Here is a 23,936-nt window from a genome sequence, read left to right on the forward strand (position 1 = left end):
AGTCAAAGGCTAAAAGCTTAAAGACAAAAAATAAAATTTGCATGAATCAGATTCCTCCCAGGATCCGAGTTTTCTTTCATTCTGTACAAGCAGGCGTTCTCCACAACTATTTGAATGTCTCCAGGCATTCCCGTCAATAGAAGGTGAAACAGAAATATCAGAAGTGGGTACATTTGTACCTCCAAACGTTTTCAAACATCTATCATACAGGGGGTGAAAGATAAATGGAGTGCTTGATCAAGGGTTCTGTGGCTTTGGACCTTTCAGATGCACTCAGAAAGCGAGATTCCTGCAGCTGGTTTGGGGAGAAGGTAGAACGGGAGAAGTATCAGATGGAAGATCAGTTGAACATTCAGATGGCTGAGGAAACCTTTTATCAAAAGCAAGTGGCTCTGCAATTCCTATTAAATCATTTATTCTGCATTGATAATATAAGTTTATGTTTATTTATTATTGTCACAAGTAGGTTTACATTAACACTGCAACGACGTTACTGTGAAAATCCCCTATTCACCACACTCTGGCACCTGTTCGGGTACACTGAGGGAGAATTTAGCACGGCCAATACACCTAACCAGCACGTCATTTGGACTGTGGGAGGAAATCAGAGCACTCAGAGAAAACCCACATAGACATGGGGAGAATGTGTAAACTCCGCACAGACAGTGACCCAAGCTGGGAATCGAATCCAGGTCCCTGGCATGGTGAGGCAGCAGTGCTAACCACTGTGCTGCCGTGACACCAATGTTGTGGTTAACTTTTCTTAACCTTCATTTTATGAATTGCTTTTTGACTCATGCTTCATCCTGTTTGCTTTATCATAGAAGTACATGATCTTACCAGTGGACAAGTGCTAAGCCTACTTTGTTCATGACTCTAACGAGCATATTTTATGTTGGAACACTGAATTAATTTAAGTACTTGCTGCTCCTCATACTTTGAATACAACCCAAGCTCCTTACTCAGTGAAACACCTCATAGATCAGCTGTTTATTGTGACAAAATGGACTGAAATATTATCATTGTGTCTGTGTATGTCTGTCTGTGTGTGGTGGCTGTTGGTCTGTGTGCCTGTGTGCGTGTGTGCGCGTGTGTGCGCATGCGTGTGTGTGCGTGCGCACGCACGTATTATAATCACAAACTGTAATCTGATGATGTGCTGGTGAGGTGCATTGGTCATACTAAATTTTCCCCGAGTACGCGAACAGACGCTGGAGTGTGGCAACAAGGGGATTTTCACACTAACTTCATTGCAGTGTTAATGTAAGCCTACTTGTAACACAAATAAGTAAACAAAATAGTTGGTGAGAACTGGGTTTGAGCTTTTGGCATTAATTTAGTCTTGGCCATGCAACACCTGTGCTAAGTCTTTCCGGAAATGTGGCTGGCATTTGCCTAGTTTTCAACTCAAAGTTTACTCCCAGTTTAATTACTCATCAAAGGTCAAGCCTCACCCAGCATCTATATGAATCACCAGCGTTTTTACACATGTCCTATAGTTATCTCTTAGCATGACCCAGCCAAGGAAGGAAAACCTCTTGCTGTTGCGTAGAATATGGATGATTGAATTCTATTGCTTGAGAATGTGATGTGACTATCGTCTGAATTTCAAATGGCGAATGCTCGGCTCCCGCCATCCTGAGAGCCAGCAGGGAATGCATCCTGACAGGTTCACTGCTCTTTCACATCCAATCAAGCACTGATTAGCAGCAGTTGGTACCTCCATCCATATTTGGACGGAACTACCGCCTTGGTCAATCTGACTGGCTGACTGCTGTCTAACCTCTCCAAGCACAGCACAGCAATGGCCGGAAGAGGCACTGCAGCACCGTCCCTGGATCAGCACTTCAGATAAGTAACAAGGAGGAGAAACATTCATTTTCCCACCTGCAAACATGAGGCAACTGCCCGCCTACAAATTGGGGCTGGCAGGGCCTTCAGTTGGCTGTGTGGGCCCTTTTTGGAGGCATGGGTGGGCTTCCCATCCAAGGCACTGCATAAAATTATGACTGAGTTGGAGTGGATGGGATCCCAGAAGGAATCCCTTCAATGTTATTTTAGCTCCCTCTCCCCCCACTCCCCACCTCAGAGCCCATCGTGGAGGAGATATCTCCGAGACTCAACAATGAGTCACTTTTACCTACTTCCATTGTAAGAGACTGAACTGCAATATTAGCTACTTCCACTTACTAATGCCTGATGAATCATGTTCCATGTCTTCCAACTGTTCCATTTCTACTTCAAACCCAACAATAGATCACAATCTTATCATTCAAGACCTCCCTCCTAAGCCACAATCTCACAATTGAAATCATTGTGCCAGAATCTGCCTCTTTTTTATTGTTATTGAATGGATGAAAGCAAGAACATGGTGTTTCCTCAGGATCTGTGGGTCGGATTTTCTGCGCAACCTGCCACGTATTTCGCAAATGGCAGAAGCGGCCTGCCATTGGCCAGTGGTGAGATTTTCCACTCTCACCATTGTTGATGGCGAAATAAGAGGATGTGCCGTTGGCGACTGGACAATCTCGCCGGCATGAATGGTCAGAAAAATCCAGCCCATAGCTACAGGGATACTCATGATACCATTTTGATAAAGACTTCTCCCTATAGCTCCACCGCTGTGGCTTTCTCTTTCATCATCTCATATTCCAAGTAGAGAAAGCCAACAAAACCTGTAGAGGTGTGCTGTGATCCAAAACGAAGAAAAATGGCTGCAAGAGCAATAAACCAAGAGAGAAAACAGTGGTCCAATTTAGCTGCTTCCTGTAACCTGTATGACAGAACCAGCTTACAGCTTTAAGCATGTTTGTTTTTGCCATTAGTCAATGCCTTGGGCACACAGCTCAGACCTGAAAATCTCTCACTTTGAATTTGGCCAATGTCAATACTGCATAAACAAGGGTAAAGTGTTTACATAAGCTTGTCTTTCATCAGGATCATTGACCCAAGGCAATTTTCTGATCGACACTCATTTTCAGGCTCTCTTCTTGCAAATTGATGTTAAATGTCCAGTTTTATGTTTCTGTATAAATTAAATTGACGACAATTGGCTGAGTGTTCCCCTTACTACAATGACAATATACATATGAACTACCTGGCTTTGAAAGCGGAGTTGGAAGAGCAGACGAAGGGTGGCAGCGATTATCAAATTAGATTCTCTCTCAGCGCTTTCCTCGAGTTGATGAAGTATCCTGGATTCAGCCTGGCTGATGATTGTTACAGGTTAAGAGTTTGCAATGTTTTCAATTCATAGAATCCCTACAGTGCAGACATAGGCCATTCGATTCATCAAGCCTGCACTGACAACAATTCCACCCAGGCCCTGTATTTACCCTAGCTAGTCCCCTTGACACTAAGAGCAATTTAGCATGGCCAATCAACCTAACCCACACATTTTTGGAGTGTGGGAGCAAACCACAATACCCGGAGGAAACCCATGCAGACACAGGGAGAATGTGCAAACTCCTCATAGTCACCCATGACAGAAGTGAACCCGTGACCCTGGCACTGTGAGGCAGCAGTGCCACCCAAAAGCCAATTCCATAAGCTACTTCTACTGGCAGTGCTAAAGCTATACTATGTACTTTGCTCCCATTTTATGAGCATCTCCTTTTGTATGACCCTCTTCATAATTTCTAAATATGTCACAAACTGAACAAACATTTGGAACAGCTCCAAATAAATACATACATGACATTCCACAGAATATGCTACAAGAGTCATTAACCCCTCCCAATGCCATTCATCAAACTTGTTTATTTAGGAATAATTCCAGAGTTATGAGGCTTTCAGTCATAACCCATGCACATCATCTTACCTCAAAAATATGAACATGGTTAAAAGGAGTATGTTTTGTCCATCATAAGGGCTGCAGAGCACAGCCTAGGAATATTAATATATTTGTCTTGCCTTTGGCCCCATCCTTCATGAAAACCAGCCTCCCATCCATTGACTCAGTCTATACTTGCCACTGCCTCGGAAAAGCAGCCAGCATTATCAAGGACCCCGTGCACCCTGGACATATCCTCTTCCATTGGGGAAAAAAATACTAAAATCTGAAAGCACGTATAAACTGAATCAAGAACAGCTTCTTCCTGGCTGCCATCAGACTTTCGAATGGTCCTATCTCACCTTAAGCTGATCTTTCTCTTTACCTTATCAGTAACTGCATCACTATATTCTTCACCCTATCCTTTTAATAGAGTATGCAGGGAAGAAGAAAGGTATGTTTTGTCTGTGACAGATTGTAAGAAACAATATTTTTCACTGTACCCCCAATATAGGTGACAATAATAAAAATCAATAGGGGGAATTCCATATTTGGAGCTGGGTTGGGGGGATGCAGGGGGAGGACATTTAATCAGGGAGGTTGGTACAGATTGGGAACCACCACCTTCCTGTTTTCACTTTTTTGGTCAGCACTTGGCTGACCAGCATTTATCACCCTAGTCGCCTTTGAATTGAGTGCCTCACCCAGCCATTTCAGAGGGTATTTGAGAATCAACCACATTGCTGGAGTCACATGTAACCCTATCCAGTGAGCCTACTCATCAATCCACTTTACAAGGCAGAGTTCCACCAAATTCAACATTTTGTTCCACAGAACTTTTCCATTAATTTTGTTTCTGATCATGTTGCAGATTCCTGAGAATGCAAGGAAAAAGCATGCAATTCACCATGAGATGCTTCTACTGACCCCCGTCACAGACCTTTAAGTCAACAATGAATGAGAACAATCTGAGTTATGCAATCTTGAGTTTGGTCCAACTCTACTGAACCCACCCATGAAGTGGGCACGAGACGAGACTTTTCCTTCAATGGCATCCTGTTAATTCTTGTAAAAGTAGACTCAACTCAAATTGACAACCATTGGGAAGATCTCAAGGACAGGAATTTGTCTTGGTGTGTAGCTTGGGCATCAACACATCTTTGCATTTCTCAAAATGACAAACTGTGAACCGAGGTTAGTAAAATGTCAAAACCACCAAATACAGAAATGACCACAAAATCAATATGTAAGCTTTGCAGCTACATTGAACATCGACAAGTTACTTCTCTAACTGATCACAAGTTTCCATGAGGCCACCACAGTGACTAATTGAATACAGATTGTTTTCTTGAGAATATGAGGAAGGCTCACTTCACAGTATGTTCAAGTCTTGATTCACCGAAACCTGTCATTTTGAGAAATGCAAAGATGTGTTGATGGGATGGGGAATAGAGCCGAGGTGACTGGGTGGGGCAGTTCATTTGGAAGATTATGGTGATTAAACTTCCAGAGATAGGTCCAACCAGAACTGGTAACCTTAACACAGAATGGAGAAGGGAAAGCCAAAGCCAAAGCAATGAGAAGCCAGCAAGCCAGGGAGCTACTGTGACAATGCAGATCTGCCATGAACACCTTGCCTGTTCATCAACATCATTTTACAGCCTCTGGCTTCATTTGTACACAAGCTAGTGTTCCAGTTGAAAATTCTTTTGATGGTTACACAAGTTCTTCCTTGCATGTCAAAGAAAGAGACATGACCATAATTTGCAGTAGCAGGGCAACAAACAGCCCCTTTTGCGTGCCCATTATAATCCTGATGATATTGCGCGGTGGTGGAGGTGGCCCGCCAATGGCCAGCAATACAACCTTCCAGTCCTGCCACTGTCAGCAGGGTTTCCCATTGTTCACACAGGGGTTCACTGTCAGTGTGGACCGGCTGATCCCGGCAGCTGGTCACTATTGCCAAGAGTGCGAATGGATCACAGTGAGGGAAACAGGATGTCCAACATTTGAAATGAACAGGGCCAGCAGCGTATCTCCTTAACCAATCAGGCTGAAGGTTGGTGAAATTAACAGCAGAAGGGCTGAGCAGGAAGTGGCAGGAAAAACATTTAATTATCCAGCAATGACTGAAGGAATTGAAGAAATGAGACTCCTCATTTGTAATGGCCAATTTTCTGTGTCAGAACAATTGAATGAATAATTGAACAACAATTAGCAAGATATCAAAAGAATCTCTGGCAGCTCATCCAGGTCAGGTGAGGTGCACAGGCTTTATATGACTTTAAACAAGCTCCTTGTGTCACTTCAGACCAACTCTAATTTTCTGTGGCAAAGTTGGTTCATGTATATCACGCGAGTACAAAATTGGCTCATACCCATCATGCTGGAACAGCAACGTCACACCATTCAACATACAGTTCTATAGTGTGCCAAACAGAGATAACCTTTGCAACTGTAACTTTGAAACTGCGTTTGTTGGATTTCCCCACTTAATTACCACCCTTTGCTGAATTTGGCATGAATGTTTATGCATTAAAAAAGAAACACCTCTTAGACTCAAAGTTATTTTGACTGCAAATCCTGGGCCCACAATATTGATTGTTCTCACAAAATATCACAAACTGCTTCATCTCGAATATGCTGATTTTGCAACGTACAGTGAGTAGTTACAGCCAGGCAAAGTAACTGCCAGTTTCCATGCAGCTCATCCCACAAACAGCAACAAAAAGAATGATCAACTCATCTGTCCTGTTTGCTGTTGGTGCTTGAAGAGAGAAATGTTGGGCGACAACACTGAAAGAAATGTACACTTTCCTTCATACAGTGCCATAAGGCTTAACATGTATTCACCAAAACATTGAGACAGACCTCCATTTTGTATCTTATCTGCAGGAAAGCATAACCAGCTCACTTCCCACTGCACTGCGCTAAAGTTACACTCTAGGTTACACACTCAAGTCATGAAGGGGTTTTCAATAAAACCATAACCTTTTCTACAGAGATAAGAGAACTGCCAAACAAAGCTACTACAAGTCACAACATTATTATTTATCTAAACCCATTTGTCACTGTTGTACTGTGTACTGTGATGATCCTCCTACTTCGAAAATCATGCGATTGCCACAAGAGCAACCATATATTAAATATGTATATTAAAATATGCAATGGATGGGATTTTCTGGTCACATTCTTCCCACCCTGCCGTCAGCGAGAATGGAGAATTTGGTGCTCAGCCAAGACTCCCTTCACTGGAGCTGCACCGGAGAATCCCATCCACACAGAAGCTTGGAGGTTTCCAGCAAATATATCCAAATGCTTGGGGTTTCCGCTTGTCACATTTATTTCTTGTTCATTCCTTTGTAACATTTCGTAAGATCCTGATTAAGTATGAAGCTGGACGAAATTAGCTCTAACCACTCTTCTGTGCCATTCGCAAAACACAAGTATGCACCTCTGCAAACGCCACCCAACTCCTCCTCAGTGGGATGTATTTGCTGCTGAAACCCTCACCCATGCCACTGTAACTTCTAGGCTGGAATGTTCAAATTTGCTCCTGGCCAGGCCTCACGTTCTTCCCTCTATGAATATAAGCTCATCCAAAATTGCTGCCTGTGTAATGACTTGCACCAAGTTTCATTCATCAATCACACCCACTGTGCTCGCTGGTCCTTAATGGTTCCCTGCAAAGTTTTGATTTTCAAATGCACAGCTTTATTTTCAAATCCCTCCATGGCTTTTCCCCTCTCTAATTCTGTAATAAAACCCTCAGAGAAACCTGCACTGTTCCAACTCTCACCTCTTAAGAATTCCCAATTTTAATCACTCTATCATTGGCAACCCTCTGTTGTATGGACCCTGCGCTCTGGAACTAAACCTCTTTCCTCCTTCAGGACACCCTTTCAAATCTATCTTCCTGAACAAGCATTTGGTCATCAATCTTTGGGTCGGGATTCTCTGGGCCCGCTCCAGTGAATGGCTATTTGGCCGAGCGCCAAATTCTCTGTTCTCGCTGGTGGTAGTGGGGAGACCATAAAATCCTTGGTGCTAAATCTTACTTGATGCTGTTCCTGAGGAACAACTTGGGATATTTTAATATATTAAAGCCTCTGGATAAATCTGTGTTCTCTGTATTATCTAGATGAAGCATTTGAATATATTTTAATAGGTAATAGTGCAGAACACCTGTTATTCATTCCTCCAACCACAACTAAAACTGTGGGATCTGTCATATTGTGTAATCTGATCTTGCGAGGTGGCAATATGAAGATATAACTCTGCTGTCTTACTCTATCTATCCAGTATCTATCTATTCCAGTATATCAGGCCTGTCTCAATTTTATTTTGCTGAGGCAATGCACATTGATCCTGCAAATTCCTGAACTTGCCCCTTTCAATGACCACCTCCCAGTGTCTCTGAGCATCTGACCATAAGAAATAGGAGCAGCAGTAGGCCATCTAGCCCTTCGAGCCTGCCCCGTCATTCAACAAGGTCATGGCTGATCTGAAGTGGATCAGTTCCACTTTCCCGCTTTCTCCCCATAACCCTTAATTCCCTTGTCTATCAGAAACCTATCTACCTCGCTGAATATATTCAGTGAGGTAGCTTCCACCACTTCAGTGGGCAGGGAATTCCAGAGATTCACCACCCTTTGAGCGAAGAAGTTCCTCCTCAACTCCGATCTAAACTGCCACCCCCCCCCCCGCCTTATTTTGAGGCTCTGCCCTCTAGTTCTGCTATCCTTTCTAAGCGGGAAGAATCTCTCTACTTCTACCTTACCTATCCCCTTCATTATCTTATATGTCTCTATAAGATCCCCAGTTGCAATGCATGTACCTTGAGATCCTAGCTCAGCCTATCAAAAGTTTCACAGCAACATGTCTAAGCCTGCAGATGCCTCTCCAGTCTGTAACATTAATTATTTCAACCAGAGTTAACTTATGAAATACCAGCAATAAAGCCTGGCATTGCTGGGGCATATAGGCTGCAGATAGTGCTAAGAGTAACTGAGAAAGATGTCTGAATCTGTCTGCATCTTTAAAAACATATTTCAATCCATTTTTGCACAATGCCCTCTTAAAGGCAATTGACTTAAAATATGCAGGACAATCCATTCATCATTAAACCCGCCTTGGCCGAAGAAATCCACGAGTGCGTCAGCTGTATGGTATCAGAGGCTTCTGTAGATTGCTGGATGCATTAACCAGACCAAGGTATAACATTCATCACACAGAATTACACACAGGCAATAATATTAAAACTGGGAATGGAACATGATAGATCGTGCTCGTGATTTGAACTCTAACTGATATTGATACTGCTGCTAAGAGCAGCAGAAAAACAAAGCAGAATTTGAGAAAAGAAAGCCTTGGTAGTCCCACAATGTGGATTTTCTTGGTTTAATCAAATGTTTAAAGTTATTAAAGTTTATTTATCAGTGTCACAACTAGGCTTACATTAACACTGCAATGAAGTTACTGAGAAAATCTCCTAGTCGCCACATTCCGGCACCTGTTTGGGTACACTGAGGGAGAGTTCAGCATGGCTAATGCACTTAACTAGCACGTCTTTCAGAATGAGGGAAGAAACCAGAGCACCTGGAGGAAACCCACACATAGGCGGGGAGAATGTGCAAACTCCATACACAGTGACCCAAGCCAGGAATCAAACCCACATCCCTGGCGTTGTGAGGCAGCAGTGCTAACCACTGTGCCACCGCCCATAGCACCGTGTCCCCGAAGACGCCACTTCATACTGCATTATTTCAGTTCATTGGTAAATTTGTCAAATTCATTACATTCTACCTTTTGAGAGGTAAATGAAATCTTTTTCTGTCGACACATAATGGGAATGCAACATGTCAGCTTTGCCCACGCTACACATCACATAACTTGCAGTTGTTTAATGTGCCTCAGCTACTTACATAATCTGCAGCTTACAATCATATGCTCCCTTTAATGCTTCAAGTTGTCAAACTCTAACAATAAAATGTTAATCCAAATTACATTCAGTTCTCCATTGAAAGTGAGGCCATTACAGCTAAGCACTGTCAGTGGTCGAACTGCGAGAGATCTGTCTCTTGAGCTCCACACCACTCCTGGCACTAAATGGGAGAGCAAATAGAATCAAATGAAAACAGTTGATCTTGAAGAGATACAGAAGCGATGTCTGAGTGGTTCAAACAGAAACGAGACATTTAGTATCTGCGACAGATGACTAGTGGACATAAACTAATGCCGGTTAATACACTGTGAAGCAGACCTTTTAAAATTCAACCTTATATAGGCCTCGGTAACAGGGGGAAGATCTTTTTTAACACAGTCAGTCCTTACCAGTAAAATTTCATAAGCACGGGAATTGTGGTTTCAACACTGAGTAAGCTTAATTGAGTCAGTGCCTTTTTACAGAAAGAATGGAAAAAAGTCTAATTAGGAAGAGGTCACCTTCAGAGCAAATTCTCCAATGTGAGTAATAACACTCCTCTTTAGGAGCCTGCTCTGCTCGGACAAACCGCTGATCAGTTCTAATCTTGGGCTCCAGTACTTGCAGGATAAGTCAAAAGAAAATATTCGCAGGTTACAGAATAAAACGTTATGTTACCAATTAAGCTAAACTTGACCATCCTCCACCGAAAAAGTATCACTTTCAAACAAGACAATGATTTTCCTTCTTCAAACCAATAACGTATAGAATATCTTTCAGTTGTGAATTCTAATTTCATCCTTAGTGCTTTCAGTGAATGCTGAAACACTGTAGAGGAGAACATTCAATACCGTTTGCAAGCATTCCTACCTGATAAAACTCTCGAAGCCAGTTCTTTTGGAGACTTTCAGGCTGCAAAACACAAGATAAAAATGAATAAATACATTGTTCAGAAAATTCACCTGCAGTACAATGCTGTCATAACTTGTCCTCTTATGATGAGACCTTTTATTTAATTTTTGAGTACAAGAGCTAAAATGAAAATTATGATTATTTAATCCAGATGGAACAAGTACACCCTGTACTAAAAACCAACGCGCTTCAACTTAAAACCAGAAAGTGTCTGCTTTCCAATTTCCCTGAGAATGTTCAGTTTCTCAGTCTTAAGGGAGAATATTTGGGACTGATTGGGTAATGCAGCATTGCTTCAAATGAAGGTTCGGTACATCCAGGATATGGTTCAGCCAAGTTTAAGTTATTTATTAGTGTCACAAGCAGGCTTACATTAACAATGATGTCTCTGTGAAAATCCCCAAGTCGCCACACTCTATTAGGGCACATAGAGAGAACTGAGTCGGGTCAGTGCACCTAACCTGAATGTTTTTCGGACTGTGGAAGAAAACCAGAGCACCCAGAGGAAACCCACACAGATATGGTGAGAGCGTGTAAACTCCACACAGACAATGATCCAAGCCAGGAATCGAACCCAGCTTCCTGGCGCTGTGAGACAGTAATGCTCACCACAGTGCTGCCCTGTGCCTCAACTTGAAATGTTGATCAGGGCAGTATTATTAAATATTGCAGCACATATAAAAAACACTCTTATTCTAAACAAATACAGTGCTGAATAAAATATGATTTATCATAATCATATGGTTGTTAGCCTTAATAGTGCATATTGATGGTAAAATTACTAGACTCATTAAGGTGATTATACCAACAGACAGTTAAACTATCTAAACCATCATTTCTTCAAATTTTCCAGTGCCTCTCTATAAATAAAAAACCTGTTTCAGTTAGCCAGGCCAGGCAGTCACATCTGCATTGAAATCATTGCCTCCTTATCATAAGAACATAAGAAATAGGAGCAGAAGTAGGCCATCTAGCCCCTCGAGCCTGCCCCGCCATTCAATAAGATCATGGCTGATCTGAAGTGGATCAGTTCCACTTTCCCGCTTTCTCCCCATAACCCTTAATTCCCTTGTCTGTCAAAAACCTATCTACCCGTGACTTAAATATATTTAGCGAGGTAGCCTCCAACACTTCAACGGGCAGAGAATTCCAGAGATTCACCACCCTTTGAGTGAAGAAGTTCCTCCTCAACTCCGTTCTAAACTGCCCTCCCCTTATCTTGAGGCTGTGCCCTCTAGTCCTGCTGTCCTTTCTGAGCAGGAAGGATCTCTCTACCTCTACCCTATCCATCCCTTTCATTATCTTATACATCTCTATAAGATCCCCCCTCATCCTTCTAAACTCCAACGAGTACAGACCCAGTCTATTTAGTCTCTCTTCGTAGTCCAACCCCCTCAACTCCGGTATCAGCCTAGTGAACCTCCTCTGCACTCCCTCCAAGGCCAAAATATCCTTGCGCGAGTGCAGCGACCAAAACTGCACTCAGTACTCCAGCTGTGGCCTCACCAGTGCCCTGTACAGTTGCAGCAAGACCTCCCTGCTTTTATATTCTATCCCCCTCGCTATAAAGGCCAGCATCCCATTTGCCTTCCTGATCACCTGCAGACTGGGTTTTTGCGACTCATGCACAAGGACCCCCAGGTCCCTCTGCACTGTAGCATGCTGCAGCTTTTCGCCCTTTAAATAGTAATCCCTCCTACTATTATTTCTGCCAAAATGGATAACCTCACACTTGCTAACATTGTACTCCATCTGCCAGGTCCTCGCCCACTCGCTCAGCCTATCCAGATCCCTCTGCAGACTTTCCACACCCTCCCCACAATTTGCTTTTCCACTCATCTTTGTGTCATCAACAAATTTCGTTACCCTACACTCAGCCCCCTCCTCCAGATCATCTATATAAATGGTAAATAGCTGAGGCCCCAGCACCATCCCTGCGGCACTCCACTAGTCACCAACCACCAATCCGAATAGCACCCATTGATACCAACTCTCTGTCTCCTATTAGACAACCAATCCTCTATCCACACTAACACCTTACCCCCAACTCCATGCACCCTAACCTTCTGAAGCAACCTTTTGTGCGGCACCTTATCAAACGCCTTTTGAAAATCGAGAAACACCACATCCACCGATTCCCCTCTGTCTACCACACTAGTCACATCCTCATAGAAATCCAATAAATTCGTCAAACACGACCTCCCCTTCACGAATCCGTGCTGCATCCGCTCTAACAAACCATTCTTTTCTAGGTGTGCTGGCGAGCACATCAAGTGTGCTGGCGAGCACATGTTAATTATGGTGACATTTGTAATACAGTCTTTTACTTTATCCAGGACAGTATCCATTCTGGAGTCAGTATGCAAGAAGCTAAGCTAGGTCGGGGGCAAGAGTGCACGATTGAAATTATTTAACCTTTCCTCTGCCCTCTAATTTTTCTTTGGGGATTAAAAATAAAACAAAAACAGGTATATTGAATTGACAAAGATTGATCAGCCCAATTAGTTAACAACTCCATTACGATTGTATCACATGGCTACCAAAATGGTAGATGGAGAACTAGATGGAGCTTGGGATTCTTCTGTCGAGCAATCCCTATGTTTCCAATATCGGAAATCTGAAATAAAACAGAAACTGCCAGAAATAGGCAGCAAACCCACCAATATCTGAAAAGAACAAAAGGCAACGAAATAACTTTTCCAAGCCCGGTGACCCTTCACCAAGTTTAGATCTATTTACAGATCAGCTACACTCAGGTAGGTATTTCTTCGTAGAGTATTAACCCAGCGTGCCAGGGATCCTGACACACACGTTATGTACACCTGCAGGACTCCTTGATTGGGCAATCCATTACTGTCTCAGTCAGTGAGCTCATCTGTTAAGAGGCCCACACTGAGGGCCTTGTAAAAGTCAATATAGGCAGGATAACATTTCAGAGTCCGACGTTTTGTCAGAAGATATTTATTTGTCTGAAACCTAACCTGTTTCCTTTCTGTTCAGATGCTGCGGACTTGTTGCATAATACAGAAACTTTCTATTGCATTTCTATTCTGTGGAAGTGGTTCATGCCAAGATCCACAGACATTAGAGATTGAATCCACTTTTCACATGGATTCTGGATGTCACCTGTACAGCTCAGTATTATTCCCCACAGAAGAACTGGGGGTGGCAGAGGGAAGGTAGAACTGTAGAATCATAAAATCCATACAATGCAGAGAGAGGCCATTCAGCCCATCGAGCCTGCACCGATAACAATCCCACCTAGGCCCTATCCCCATAACCCCACATTTTTACCCTGCTAGTCCCCCTGACACTAAGGGGCAATCTTGCATGGCCAATCAACCTGACCGCCACATCTTTGCAGTGTGGAAGGAAACTGGAGCACATGAAGGAAACCCACGCAGACAGAGGGAGAGCATGCAAACTTCGCACAATATGCATTTCACAAAAATAAAACATACATACGGCAAATTACTTCAGAAAATCTTTTTTGAATTCATGCCTTAACTAATTTTCTGGATACTAAAGAAGTGCAAAATTCGCATCTTCAAAATGTTATACTAGCTGCAGGAGTGGGACTGGATTAGCTGCGTAAAAGCATTAGCTAAAAAACTGCAACATTGCCTGTGGAGTTAGAAAGATAGCAGGGAGTCCTCAAAGTACTGGAAATTCAAAAGGGAAACGGGAAATGTTGGAAATACGCAGAAACGAGATTCAAAACAGTCAGGTTACGATGTTTGAAGACACCCACTCAAAACGTCTTGATGTGCTGCTGGATTCCAGCATAATCTGTCTTTGGCAGACATCTTGGTAATTGTCATTAACTCATTGTGCTTGTCATCACTTTTAGCATATATATATATCATACTAAATGCTATCAATCCATATTCTGCAGCATTGAATAGTGTACAGAACATGGAAGTTATATCAATGTCACTTTATATTTTAGTTTTAAGAGGTAGTCATGCAAGCTGGAAAGAACAGCACTGAAGTGATTGAGAATGTACAGTTAATCCTCAATAACACCAAGATAGATTTAATTAGGTCATCCTAAATGATGATTGCCAGGAATCAGATGAGTAATGTGACATGGGAGTTCTCTTGTTCTCAGTTCAACTTCCATCACTGTCTGTTGTCTACCCAAATATTCGATAGAGTATAAACTTGCCCTGTGTATCATCAATACACCAGCCAAAACATGCAGCAATGGTAAATTTTGAAAATACATCTTCCCATTCCCCACACAAAGTACGTGTATGGGCCTGGGTAAGATGCTGTTTCAGAGAGTCAGTGCAGACTTACAAAGGGGCGGATGGCCTCTTTCTGCACTGTTGAGGTTCTATGAACATAGAACGTAGAAGCCTACAGTGCAGAAACTGGCCCTTCGGCCTATCGAGTCTGCACCGACCACAATCCCACCCAGGCCCTATCCCTACACATTTACTCACTAATCCCTCTAACCTACACATCCCAGTACACTAAGAGGCAATTTTTTTTAGCATGGCCAATCAACCTAACCTGCACATCTTTGGACTGTGGCAGGAAACCGGAGCGCCCGGCGGAAACCCAAGCAGACATGAGGAGAATGTGCAAACTCCACACAGACAGTGACCCGAGCCGGGAATCAAATCCAGGTCCCTGGAGCTGTGAAGCAGCAGTGCTAACCACTGTGCTACCGTGCCGCCCCTATGGTTCCAGGGGGAAACAGGCTCTCAATATCTATCCTGTTAAGCCCCCGAGAATCCTATATGATTCAATGTCAGCTCTCATTCTTCTTACCTCCAGTGAGTACAGTCCCAACCTACTCAACCTCTCCCCATGCCTGGGATCAATCCAGTGAATCTTCTCTGAACTGCCTCCATTGCCCAGATAGCTTTCCTTAGATAAGGGGACCCAAAACTGTTCACAGTATTGCAGGTCCAGTTTAACTAGTGCCTTATATAGTTTCAACAAGTCTTCCCTATGAAATAAAGACCAACATTCCACTTGCCTTCCTAAATACATGCTGAATGTGCATGCTAGCTTTTTATTATTTATGCATAAGGACCTCCAAATCCCTCTGTGTTGCAGCTTTACAGTCTTCCTCCACTTAAATAATATTCAACTCCTTTATTCTTCCTACCAAAGTGCACAACTTTACATTTTCCTACATTACATTCCACCTGCCAAGCTTTTGCCCACTCACTTAACCAGTCAATATCCCTCTGTTGATTTGCAGCTTTGACAAAGGGTCATCTGGACTCAAAATGTTAGCTCTTTTCTCTTCTCCCAGACCTGCTGAGATTTTCCAGCATTTTCTCTTTTGATTTCGGATTCCAGCATTCGCAGTAATTTGCTTCTATCCCTCTGTTGATTCTTTGCGTCATCCTCACCACCTGTCTTCTATTTGTGTAATTCGCAAACTTGGTAACAGCACATTCATTTCCCTCGTCCAAGTCATTAATACACATCATAAAAAACTGTGGCTCCAGCACTGATCCCTGTGCTACTCCACTAGTTACAGGTTGCCATCTTAAAAATGCCCTTCTTAACTCCCTGTCTTCTATTAGTTAGCCAATCCTCCATCAATGCCAATATTCTACCCCTAATAACCATGGATCCTTGTTTTATTAAGTAGCCTTTTGTGTCAAACCTTATTGAATGCTTTCTGGAAATCCAAGTATATTATATCTACTGGTTCCCCTTCATCTGCTCACTGTTTGCTTATATTATGTGTTTCTAAATGTTCCTCTGTTACATCCTTTAGGATAGACTCTAACATTTTCCCAATGAAAGATGTTAAGCTATCTGGCCTATCATTATCTGTTTATTCTCTAACCTTTTGGAAAAGTGGATTACATTGGGAAACTACCAATCCTCTGGGACTTTCCCAGAACTTAAGGTTCTTGGAAGATTACTACCAGTGTATCCACTATCCCTGTAACTACTTCCTTTAATAGCCTACGATGCAACACATCAGGTCCAAGGGACTTATCGGCCTTCAGTCCCATTAGTTTCCCTCGTACTTTTTCTCCAGTGTCAGTATTGTATCTATACCCTCCCCCACTCCAGCCCCTTGATTATTTAGTATATTTGGAATGCTATTAGCGTCTGCTACTGTGAAGACTGACGCAAAATATTTATTTAACTCCTCTGCCATTTCCTGGTTCCTCATTATTACTTCCACAGTCTCATTCTCTAAAGGGCCTCTCCCTTCCTTTTTATGTAATTAAAGGAGCTTTTATATTACTTGCTAGTTTACCATCGTAGTTTATTTTCTTCTTATGATGTTTTTGGTTATCTTTTGCTGGTTGGATCCACAACATACTGTTCTAGGAAATTGTCCTGAATATGCTCTATGAATTCTTTCTCATGACTACCTCTGCCAATTTGATTTTCCCAATCCAAATGATGATTAAAGTTACTCATGATTAAATACTGCCTTTTTTTTAAACATACTCTCATTATCTCCTGATTTATTCACCATGCTGCAGTATAGGTATTGTTTAGGGGAACTATAGACTGCTCCCACAAGTGTCTTCTTCCCCGTGCTTTTTCTTACATCCACCATATGGATTCCACACCTTCTGATCCAAAATAAGTTTTTGCTAATGTGCTTACTCCGTCTTATACGAACAAAGCTACCCACCACCCTTTCCTTCCTGTCTGTCTTTATGAAAACTCACATACCCCAAAGTATTTAATTCCCATGCAACCATGTCTCTGCAATGGTTATAAGACCATACCTATTAACCTCAATTTGCACCTTCTCATTTATTTTGTACCAAATACACAAGCATTTATGTATAGAGCCATTTATTTTGCTTTTTTAATCATTTTCCAGTTTTTGACCCTATTTTCTGCTTTTATAAAAAATGTTTGTACACTCTCCCTTCCTGTCATGTTCAAGGTATCATTGCCTTGCAATGCTGCAATGTCCTTTTGCTTTGTAAGTCTACGTACTCTATCTCTAAATTTGAGATGCTGGCATTGGAGATGACAGCCTCAATAGGGATCTTGGGTTCATGTCACATTATCTGTAACCCCCATGACTTGCCTGGGCTTGCAAAATCTCACTAACTGTCCTGGCTGGAGACAAATACACATCTCTTTAACCTGTGCTTAACCCTCGCTCCACTCACATTGTCTGTACCTTTAAGACTTGATTACCTGTAAAGACTTGCATTCCAACCACAATTTTGTAAATTGAGTTTGTGTCTTTATATGCCCTGTTTGCGAACAGAACTCCCACTTACCTGATGAAGGAGCAGCGCTCTGAAAACTAGTGGCTTTTGCTACCAAATAGACCTGGTGTTGTGAGACTCCTTACTGTGCCCACCTCTAGAATCATTCCTTTATTTAGTTTAAAATCATCTCTACTTACTCAGATATCAGGTAGCCATCCATTGACACTTATTAAGGGATCCATCCGGGTTCTAATGCCACCACGGCAGATAGTGGAATTTGAATTCAATAAAAATATCTGGAATTAAGAATCTATTGAAGACTATGAAACCATTGTTGATTGCCAGAAAAACCCATCTGGTTCACTAACGTCCTTTCGGGAAGGAAATCTGTTGTCCTCACCCAGTCTGGCCTACGTGACTCCAGAGCCCATAGCAATGTGGTTGACTCTCAACTGTCCTTGGGCAACTAGGGATGGGCAATAAATGGGCCTAGCCAGCGGCACCCATGTCCCACGATTGAATTGAGGAAAAACAATTAAGAACATAAGGAATAGGAGCAGGAGTAGGCCATCTAGCTCTTCAAGCCTGCCCTGCCATTTAATAAGATCATGGCTGATCTGAAATGGATCAGTTCCACTTTCCCGCTTTCTCCCCAGAACCCAGGTATGATGAGGGCAATAAAAAGCAACAGGCCAAAAATTCACATGTTTAAATCTCCCTTGTAGCAATCAGTCTGCTATTAATGTGAAGGCAAATTATGAATGACAAGAACAACATAAACATTTTATTTGGCATGTACATAGATTTCTACATTTTTGGCATGTTTTTATGCTATTTTGGCGGACGTGTCTCAGTGTGGGAAGAAGGGGAAGACAATAGCCTGGCACATCAGAACATTTATGGGCAGGTATGTGTGTCTGTGCGTGTAGCAGCATCAGTCAAGTCTAGCGCGAACTCAGAGGATAAAATAGAACTGACAACACGTCTGCCACCACATTAACAAGGTCTCAACACGTCCACCTCCATAGAAACACACCTGAAGAATCTGATTCCTTTACAATAAGAGAAATAAACAGGGGACATGACTCAATGTCATGGACACACATCATGGCACCAAATGTCTCAGATAACACTATAACTTTGAAGAAATATTGGTTTTAATATTCGTGTAAGTATGACCCAGAGAAGTATGAACAGATGTTCCCTAACACAAACATCCAGCACTTAAATGAGCTTAACAAAAACAAAGTATTAAAAAGCTACAAAGTTCCAAAATCTTCAATTATTTTCAGTGGAAATCTTTCAATTTGCCCACAACAGCATATGTTTGATGCAACCTCGTGAGACAGTTTTTCTTTTCTATACTGAGAGTGATGAATTGTTCAGCTCTGCACTCACCCTCTTTTCCCTTACAAACCATTTCAGAATCTGGTTCCCCGGTGAAAATAACCTTTTAATGCATTACATTTGAAATGCTGCATTTAAAATGGAAAAATCATTTTCTGAGCCATTCTTAATCCTCTGAAAATAGAGACCCTGGGGTAAATGTTGCGGGGGGGGTGGGGGAGGGAGCGGTGCGGTCAGATTATTCCTTTCAATTTTATGAATTTCTGGCAAATGGAACATCACTAAACCACCAAAACAGTCATCAAGAAACCTTTCAAATATAAATCAAATCTGGGAGTAATGGTACACAAGCCACTTCACGGAGGAGAGGGGAAGAAGATACAGCCCAGCGCTACCTTTAGGAGATGTTCTCATATGTGCATTCCTCCACTAGGTTCGGGGGAGGGAACCCCAAATCTGTCCCAGGGATAGTAAAATCAACTGTAGCCTCCCATTCCTCTCTCTTATCTACTTGCTCTCTCTCTCAGGCAATGTCTTGGGATCGAGGATAACTTGCTTCCACTTTAGTCCAGTGGGTTTTGAGATGGCTGATAAATCCATGCATGATCTGTAGACTTTGCCACTTGCAGGGTAGCTGGTGTTTGAACAGACGGGTAAATGAGACGCTGAGCTCTTTCCGGCGCCTCAGCTTCACATATGCACGTTCCCTGATAAGGACTCGCAATGTGCTCGGTGTGTTCCTGAAGGGGCCTTCTTCGTGCTCGTTGATCACACGCCAGGGTCTCCCATGAGACAGCGGATATGTTTGACCTTCTTGGGGGTATTTTGAGGCCATTCCTGAAGCATTTCCATTGTCCTCCTGGGCATCTCCTGCCATGAGCAGTTGGCCCAGGAGCCTGGTGTCATATATAGGAACCATATGCCCAGTCCAGTAAAGCTGGTTTTGAGTGATTGGTGCCACTATATTGGACATGTTGGCTTGGGAGAGGATCTTGCTGTTTGATTGCCTGTCTAGCCACTCATTGCTACACCAAAGGGAGAGGGAATAAATGCAGGACAGTGACAGACAGACACAGTAAATATATAATTATTGGATGGATCATTATTCTATAAAAATAGTAAAGCTCCTATCTCCATTTTTTTCAATGCCTCCACCTTGAGGCATCTTTGCCGTTCCCTGCCTGCCTCAGCAGTGCCCACCTTCTCAAGGCGAAGCTGCTGGCTGGATATCTCAATAGACCTCTGGATCTACCTGGTTTTATTAACTGGATGGAGCGCCCAGAGACAGCTTCTTACATGGCCTCCTCCGGGAATATCACAGGCAATGATCTTCAATGGCCACAGCCACTTCCAGGCTCCTAACATGGAATTTAGGCCGACATTGGGATTTAAGTCTTTGATCCAATTCATCTCTCTCCTTGGTCACCGTCTGAGATTGAATCAGACCTCGTAGAACCCTCAACTAATCTCATATTCACCCCATCAGCAAGATAACCTACTTCCAACTCCATAATATCAGCCTCCAACCATGTCTCATCGCACATGGAGCCAAAATCCTCATCCGCACCTTTGTTATCTCTAGACAACTATTCCAGTACTCTCCTGGCTGGTCTCCCATCTTGCTCCTTCCTCAAAATTATGCTGCCCGTTTTCTATTTCTGACAAAGCTTTCCCCCAACTCCATCCCTCCAGCTTCCTCCCCCTCCCCCCATCCCTGCAGCTCCCTCCCCCTCCCCCAATCCCTGCAGCTTCCTCCCCCTCCCCCCCCCCCAATCCCTGCAGCTTCCTCCCCCTCCCTCAATCCCTGCAGCTCCCTCTCCCTCCCCCCATCCCTGCAGCTTCCTCCCCCTCCCCCCATCCCTGCAGCTTCCTCCTCCTCCCCCTCCCCCCCAACCCTCCAGCTTCCTCCCCCTCCCCCCATCCCTGCAGCTTCCTCCCCCCTCTCTCTCCCTGCAGCTTCCTCTCACCTCCCCCTCCCTCCAACTCCACCCCTCTCCATCTCTGCAACTCCGCTCCTCGCCCTCCCTGAAGCTGCACCCTTCTCCATCTCTGCGACTCCCTCCAGTTTTACAGCACTCAGATATATATCAATTTTGATCTTTTGTTGCATCTCTAATTTTCATCACTTCACCATTGGCATCTGTGCTTTCAGTAGCTGTTCCTTCAGCCGCCTAGGTCCCTGTATTCTGGAGTTCCTTTCCCAAACCTTCCTTCCCTCTTTAGCAATATTCTTTAAAACCTATTCTCTGACTGAACATTTGGTCACCAATCTGAATATCTCCCTGGTTCAATGTGAAATCCTGTTCGATAAATGTCTGTGAAGCATGTTGGGACATTTTACCACATTAAATGGTGCTAGAAAATGCATGTGGTTATTGTTGACTGATAGTATTGGAGAACTGGAGGGGTGGAGGGGTGAAGAGCAGAGGGGAGCCATAACCATTTACCAAGTTGCACACCTTATATCATAGCCATTTTTTTAAAATTCATTCCTAGGACATGCTGGCCAGCATTTATTACCCATCCCTAGGTGTCCGAAGGCAGTTGAGAGTCAACCACATTGCTGTGGCTCTGGAGTCACATGTAGGCCAGATCAGATGAGGACAGCAGATTTCCTTCCCTAAAGAGCATTCATGAACTAGACGGGATTTTTTTTCCAAAAATCGACAACGGTTTAATGGTCATCAGTAAATTCTTAATTCCAATATTTTGAATTCAAATCTCACCATCTGCCGTTCAAACCTGGATTCCAAGAAAATTGGCCCGAGTCATATCAAACCTACAAAACTCCAAACAATCATTTGCTTTTGGCACTAATCAATTCATAAAGTTCTAGACAAGCCAGGTGCTTTCAATTGCAAATGTTAGAAAATACTTTCACCTTCCCGCTGTGTGTACACACTCATACCTCCGAATGAATACCCTCAACTATCAATTGCAGTTTCCAGCTTCATGCAGTTAGCAGAAGGATTCAATTCTGGCTCGCAGGAAGCACATTAAAACCAATGCCAGCCGTACAATGAGATGTGACAATTTTCACATCAATCATGCTCAGTCCTCACCTAGTGAGTTCACTGGCTGTCTACATTAATCCTTGTGTACATGGAAAAACTGATTCAGAGCATATTTTACCTTGGATCGTTGCAACTGTGTGATACACACAAGATCATTTCATTTATAATTTATAGATAATCTAAATAATACTGTAGTTTACTTTAGATTTTAAAAAAAGCACAATGAGCAGCGGCATTTTTCTTTTTATGAAATTTGCCATCTGTACGTTCTGTTTGTGTTGTCAGTAGTAACACAATAATGTTAAGCCGGACAACTATTGTGACTAAACATACTGACATAAAAGATCGTGTTTCAGTTACTGCTATAGTGACAAGCCACCTGGTGTCATTAGGCAGTACAATGAAAAGGTGGAGACTGGCATGCAAAGTATCTTTTCCTCTTTGTCTAAAAATAGCAGAATACGCAAATTTATTTAGATGGAAGGGATCAAAAGAGCTTAGGTTTCCCAATTTAAAGAAAGATGTAAATGTGTTTGATGCCATTCAGACAAGGTTTACAATGTTAATACCTGGAATGCGTGGGTTGTCTTATGAGGAAAGACTGGGCTTGTATCTGCTGGACTTGAGAAGAGTAAGAGGTGAGTTGATGGAAACAGATAAGATCCTGAGGGGACTAGACAGGGTGGATGGGGTCCTCTGGCCTGGCATGCCCCAAAAGTAGAAATTTCTGCTGAAGCTCTACAAACCAAATTTTCTGTCACGCCCGTAACGATTCCCGCAGTGGGCATGACAGGAGAATGTCAGCCGATGTTTCCTTTTGTGGGAGGATCTGCAAGCTCAAGGTGGTCTCTTCCTGCTCCTCATTTGAATGTTTGGGTGTTCATACACGCAACCCTTCAGGATTGGCCTGGGGTTTGCAGGAATCGAAGATTAATCCCCAGGACATTGCTATGTGCAACCCTAGAGAAAAATCATCAGGACATTCCAAAAAATTGTCCTTTTTTGACTTCTTCTTGGAACGTTCCTCTTTTACCAGATATGAAAGTATTGAACATGGTGGAAAAAGGCTGTTGGGTGACAGTCAAACATTGGTTAATGAGTCATTTGGCTTTCCAGTTAGGGTAGGAAGGCAGCACAGCACAAGGACAGATGTGTTGGTCGACTCATGGCTCACGTTTGCGGACACTTCATGTGGTGAAACTTCCAAGAGAGCATTTAATTCCAGCTGGTAACCCCAAGGGAGCTCCCTCAGTTCCAGGTTAATCTCTACAGTACGCGGTGACAGCATTTATATTGTCATTTTCACATAAGTACAAAGCAGTTCCAGCTGTGAAATTTATATCAAAGTAATGACTGTAAGTTGATGCCTGTCGCTCAAACAAACTAATGTGAAGTAGCCTCAAGGGGTGGGGGTAATGGTGGCACCTTACCACAGTCAGAGCCCATACTGGCTGCATCTTACCATTAAAGTAGCTTAAAGCTGGATTTGAAATGTGTTGACCCTCCGACAAAATATTAAATAGCTTCATATTTAAATTCCAGGCTAGAGTAGATGCTCCACTCTGCAGGGCAGTAAAATATGTGGTAGAAAGGGATAGATCTACACAATTGTCAAAGTGCACAGGAAAAGCGCTAGAGATTGTTAGTAGGGTTGACCCACACCTTTCTCTCTCCCTTTTCTGAGCAAGGAATGCACAGAAAAAAGAACTCTTGTCTGATGTTGGAAATCAATCTCTACCTCTACCTCTCTTTCCTTATGTACTGACACTACAGCTCCCACCTCTTTATCTGTCCAAGTTTAA

General features: G+C 42.9%; 1 protein-coding gene across 3 annotated transcripts in view; it reads right to left on the minus strand.

Moving 5' to 3' along the window:
- inpp5a (inositol polyphosphate-5-phosphatase A) overlaps positions 1–23,936 on the minus strand; it is a 499,011-nt gene that overhangs the window by 309,888 nt on the left and 165,187 nt on the right. For all 3 annotated transcript variants that reach the window (XM_080205594.1, XM_080205595.1, XM_080205596.1), the window contains exon 2: positions 10,566–10,607. In XM_080205594.1, coding sequence (XP_080061720.1) covers positions 10,566–10,607 — 42 coding nt within the window. The remainder of the gene's footprint in view (positions 1–10,565; positions 10,608–23,936) is intronic.

This window comes from Carcharhinus amblyrhynchos, chromosome 17 (assembly GCF_965287045.1).
Source record: "Carcharhinus amblyrhynchos chromosome 17, sCarAmb.v2.hapA, whole genome shotgun sequence".
Taxonomy (NCBI): domain Eukaryota; kingdom Metazoa; phylum Chordata; class Chondrichthyes; order Carcharhiniformes; family Carcharhinidae; genus Carcharhinus; species Carcharhinus amblyrhynchos.